The sequence below is a fragment of the Cucumis sativus genome, chromosome 5 (genome assembly GCF_000004075.3).
Source record: "Cucumis sativus cultivar 9930 chromosome 5, Cucumber_9930_V3, whole genome shotgun sequence".
In the NCBI taxonomy this organism is placed as follows: Eukaryota; Viridiplantae; Streptophyta; class Magnoliopsida; order Cucurbitales; family Cucurbitaceae; genus Cucumis; species Cucumis sativus.
In genome coordinates, this window is record NC_026659.2 from 27349326 (window position 1) to 27355132 (window position 5807).

Sequence of the window (5807 nt, forward strand, 5' to 3'; positions counted from 1 at the left end):
ACTCAATACTAATAATGCAAATTTTCCTTTTGTAAATTATAGAAAGTAACTTTTATTTGGTCATAAATAACACATTGAAATTGTTTTTTAAATTCCATTTCCTTAGAATAACGAACTTCTTTTTTTTAAATAAATAAATAAAAAAAATTCAAACTTTCGTTTAAATTGTAAAAGTGTAAAATTGTTGATTTTGTATAATTAGGACTTTAAACTTTGAAATATGGCTATTAAGAAAATAAACTCTTGATTTTGCTTTCAATGAATTTAAATTGTATGTTTCATCTCTTGTCAAACACAAAATACATTTTTGCACACAATAGGTCTATTATTTAGTAGGCAAGAAACTTGCTCTGACACAAAATTAAAAGTTGAAAACTAAGTCTTAATTTGACATTTTTAAAGTATATAAAACCTATTAGACACAAATGGTAAGTTTCATTGAAGAACACGAGTTTTAAGACAACCTGTAATTCAATTTTTTTAGTAATACTTAGCAAGCATTTATAGAATTAATAAAGTATTGGAATAGAAAATATTGAAATTACAACCAATTAGAAACAGTTGGGTAATGAAATTAGGCAAGTAAAATTAAAGAGGCATTAATAGGAGAAAAATGTGAGCATATAAATAGATAGGCTAGTGATATTAGTATATTAAAAACGGGAGATAAGGAGGACATGGGAGAGAAGCTAATAATAGAAAATATTTAAAGAAGGATTGTTAGAAGAAAATGTTATAAGAGACAAACACTACTAACTACTGAACCAAACTTGGTTAACACTTTAAGTTGCATATCTATCATCTACAAAGTTAGAGGTTCAAATTCTTTCAAACTAGTTAAACTAGAAAAAAAAATGTAGAAAATAAGTTGGGCATAGAATAATAGACGCTTACTTTATTCTTAAATTTTGGAAAGTTAGAGTGATCTAATAACGTTTAGAATCATCAATACTTCTATCTAGAGGCCCAAATAAGTAGACACACTGAGATACTGAAACTAAACTTATAATTTAATCCATTTGAAAAATCAGAATATGGATGAGTGGATACATACTCATTACTATTTTGAAGTCCATAGTTCAATCGACCATTCGCTGAACTAAAAAAAATACCTTAAATATTGTAATCAGAATGGTCTAAACTCTAAGGATGGTACTAGAAAGAAATGAATAAAAAAGGAAAACAAGAATGTGGACTTCCACGTGGAAGTCCACTAAATTTGGTCAAAGAAAACGTGTAAAGCTTCAACTCCATTGTGTTCATCAGCAATATAAGATACTCAACACTAATTAACAACAAGTTCCTCATAAAGTTATATAGAGAGGGCGTAGTCGGCATATTGTGAAAGTGTATGTAACGGGCAAACTGATGAAGGATTTCTGTGGGTTTTGGAAGACAGAATTGACCTAGTTTGTTTGGAAAGACTTATCATTTTTGGCTCGTGGGTACTTGGATTTTACATCAAAACAAAGCTTTGGAGAGAGAAAGAGAGTAAAAGAGATGGAAAGAAAATCCAAAGTTATTAGAATAATGGAGAAAGGGCACCACCATGAGTGATGCAGCTTTTGTTTTGTGGTCGCTTTCAAGTTCTCTTGACGCAAACAGGCATTATTGACATGAGAGAAAATGAGTCATCCAGCAATATGTGATTAATAAAGCACATGCCTTGCATCCAAAACAACAGTGCACATTACTTATTGAACCAATCAATCGTGAGAAACTTAACACAAATTTCAAAATTCACACGTTCCAATTTGACTATTACTATCCTGTACCAGATTCCTAGTATCCAAGTAGGATCAACTTCCATAGCCCTATAGAAATTCCTACCCATATGCTAAAAAGGATAGCTCTGATTTAAATATACTTTTTCTCCCTAGTCTAATTCTATTTTGCAATATTTTTAAACAATACAAATCAATTTTAAAGTTGAACAGTTCAGCTTATCAGAAATGTCCACTGATCCGGATTTGGTTAGTTTAGATAAGCAGAAATTTTGAATGGGTCCAAGACTAGACTCGTACCTCAGTGGATGACATGATTGAGAATGATGGAAACGACTAGATTAACTGAATCATCCATACTTGGTTTCCTCTTCTCCACGCTAGTCAACTCATATTCAAAGCGCTATTTATGAGTTTTTTCTTCTTCTTATTTTTGTTAGTTGAATTAGATTTGGGATTGGTGAGATTTGATGAGATCCAAAAACCTCTTACCTCTTGGTCAAAACTCGTGAGTATAAGCCTAATCCACTTAAACTAGTTCTGGAAATGGGCTATTTCTGAATTGACTTTTTTATAAAAAGAAAAAGAAAGAAAAAGAAAATTGCTTTTACTCTTTTCTGGTAGTTTAAAGTAAGAGAGAACACGAATATTTCAGAGAAAATTTTGCTCTTGAAATCAATCAATAATACAATCAGACAGCATTGAATTGGACTTAAAGCCCACAAACTAGCTAAGGCCCAAACTTACTAAGGAAGAGATTTAACCTGGAATTTGTCACCAACTGCAACTTTACAATTATTCAAGCAGATGCCTGTTCTGCAGCAGCTGCTGCAGCCTTTTTCTTTGCAAAGTATTCCTCTGCACGTGCGAGGTTCTTAGCCACTGATGGCTTAACCCATTTCTTTCGGCCAGGTAAAACAGTTAGGGAGCAGCCAGCAGCTTCAAGTTTCTCTTTTGCTGCTGATGAAAAGGCCCGAGCTTTGATGTTTAGCTTTACACTTAGCTCTCCATCCGCTAAAATCTGAAGGAAAGATAAAGTTAAACAATATGAATCAGTCACCAGAACTTCGATCATTTAAGAGACATCTGTTTAAATCACCCAGTTTTCATTTCACTTGGAGTAGAAAAGTGCATCACACATCAAATTTTCATATCAACTTGTGTGATCTTAACAATGTAGATATTTGTGACATTGGTACCTTTAATGGGAGTTTCCTTTCTCTTCCTGATGGGTTGATCAAACCCTTCTCTTTTAAAGATTCCAAAGATACCTCTTCCCCTTCCTGAAATCCCGCCTCTTCAATGTCTTTAAGATTCACTGGCACATATTTAGGTAACCCAGCATGCATACCTTGAAAGCAAAAGCAATTGTTCAGCTCGAATATCTTGAGTTCAAACAAAGGTGACCACAAGAAAAACAAATACAATACACGATATATCATCTTGGAGTGTTCTTTTTATGAAAAGATAGAGTAAAGAATGAGAAGAGAAATGGGAAGAGAAAAACAGCTTTCTTTTAATAAAAAAAACATTGGAATATATTCATCAAGATAGCTGACAGAAAAACCTAAGGGCAGGGGGTAGAGGAAACCCCCTCCCACAGAGCTAAACCAAAAGGAAATCGGTAAAATCCACTCTTTACATGAGATTGAAATACCTCTCATAGACTAACCATTCTAACCAAAGGCATAGCTAGTAAACAAGAACAAGGATATAACTATACAAGATACTACGTTATAGAGAGATTTTTGTTAGGTCCATAGATTTTGTACTCTGTATGGGAGCTTGAGAAATCACACTTCATTAGACACTCAACCCAATATGAGAGCTTTTCTGAATTCTTTTGACTAGGTTGAGAGACAATCTATTCCTCTCATTGTCGTAATCCCCATCTCATTTATACATCATTACCATTTCCAAGAAAGCAAAAAGTAAATTAACAGTCTCCAATATCCAGTTTGAAGAGTATTCAATCTTCCACGCTGTGGGATACTTGAAGATCTTCATCATGAACCATAACAGCTTCCTAGTCACTCTAGCCCAAACACCACAATACAAAGCATCGATTACGTTTCAAGCAACCGGGAGATGGATGTGCACCTATGGAGTGGCTACTTTTCTCCCTTGCCCTAGCCTCCTGAAATCTAAAAAGGCCTAATGCCCTCCATCGAGGAATAAGGAATTACATAAATTACAAGTGCAATAATTCCAAACATTGCTCCAACAACCTGCCAAGTACTAAATAGGTAAAAATAAACGGAATGGAAGTTTTTGGGATAAGGGTGAAAAGAAAATTGGAACGCTCCGAGTCTCCCTCAATGAAGCAACCATAGTCTATAGCACTAAATAGGTAAAAATAAATGGAACTTACGTTTTCAGGATAAGAGTCAAAAAGATGATTGGAACTCTCCCTCAATGAAGCAACCATAATCTATAGCACTAAATAGGTAAAAATAAATGGAATGGAAGTTTTCAGGATAAGACTACAAAAGATAATTTGAACTCTCCCTCGATGAGGCAACCATAATCAATAGCAGAATGAACAATTGCGATTGCACCAAACTAGCAAGCTAAGATACGAAGAGTTGTAGAATTCATACACAAAAGGCAACTAAGCAGAAGAATGATAGAAATTACCTCCTGCAATTCCTCTAAGCTTGGGGATTCTCCGATAAAGAGGCATTTGACCACCTTCGAATCCTTTTCTTACACCAGGTCCAGACCTTGATTTTTGTCCTCTCATTCCAAACCCACAGCTACCGCCCTGCCCCGCCGATATACCTCTCCCCTTTCTCTTGCCCCTCTTCCTCGAACCCGGCTGTGGTCCGAGGTTGTCAAGACGGAACCGCACATTCTCGGCGGGGGAGGCAGACAGGGAAGAAGCAGCAGCTTGGTTGCGAACAACCAAGTGTTTACCATCTACAGACTTAGACTTGAGTCTGAGTGAAGAAATGCTGAGGTGCTTTGAGTTGAGAATATTAACATTTCCCTGGAAAAGCATCAACACAGAAGGAAATTGAAGTGAGATAAGGAGTTGAATTTGAAATTAAGAAAGTAAAGAAAGAAATAGGGAAGGTAATGTGATATACCTTGAAGGAAGTGGTTGGATAAGGGAGAGCAGTGGCTGTTCTGGTCAAGGAAGGTGAAGATAAGGAAAAGAGGGCAGCCATGGATAAGCTGGAACTGAATGTTTACAGTTGACGTTCCGTTCTTTCTCTTTTCTTCGCAATGGGACGATGCGGGCCTAATGGGCCTTTGTTGTTGCCATCACGATTGGGTCCGTTGGAAATTTTGGGCTTTTCTTCTTACATATGTAAATATGAAAACATTTGTAATAATATATCAATTACACAAGTTTGTCACTAACACAGACTATATAAGTGTGTGCTAACTATAGAAGTAGCAATCTAAGTTAAGATAGTAAATGATAATTTGTCACCTTCTCCACTTTCTTTCGATCTTCAAAATCTTTCCTACATTTAGTTTCAAATTTCATACATCTTATCAAATATAGTCACGACCTCAATTAAATGTATCAAATTAACTAAACTTTTAGCTCAAAAATCCGAAAAACCATTAAAAATATTTGAAGATAACTGATTTAAACGTTATCTCACGAGTTAAGGATGTCTCATTCTTTCCACCTTACTAACATTCATCCTCAAAAGTTAGGATTTGAATGACTTAGGGGGGATTTGTTTTCATAGGTTACTCTAAAAAAACACTTTCACTCTAATTGGTTTACAACCTTTCTTTCAAAATCATTTTTCATAATATTTTGTCTATATTTTTTTTCTTCAATTTTGTTTTCTAAAATTGGTTTCTCACAAACAATGTTTCCTTGAACGGCCTTATTTTAAAAAACTTATTTTCGAAACTAGGATTTCTCCACTGGATTATGCTTTGGTTTAATTGACATCTTAACTTGAATGCAATGTAATCGACCACCTTTAAATTTTCACCAAATCACAATGGTTACAAAGACAAACGTAAACGATATCTACTTTTTAAAATTATCCTATAATTTTTTTTCACTTCGTAAACCTTTTAAATATATTTTAGATAAAATTGGGGAATTTGCAA

General features: G+C 34.5%; 1 protein-coding gene across 1 annotated transcript; it reads right to left on the minus strand.

The window, feature by feature from the left end:
• Nucleotides 1-2310: 2310 nt before the first annotated feature.
• LOC101219060 (50S ribosomal protein L15, chloroplastic) lies at nucleotides 2311-4964 on the minus strand. The gene is made up of 4 exons (XM_004135045.3): nucleotides 4814-4964; nucleotides 4362-4713; nucleotides 2924-3075; nucleotides 2311-2745 (listed from the first exon to the last, which is right to left on the minus strand). The coding sequence occupies exons 1-4, from the start codon at nucleotides 4892-4894 to the stop codon at nucleotides 2524-2526; spliced, it is 807 nt and encodes a 268-aa protein (XP_004135093.1). The 5' UTR covers nucleotides 4895-4964; the 3' UTR covers nucleotides 2311-2523.
• Between the last annotated feature and the right edge of the window lie 843 nt (nucleotides 4965-5807).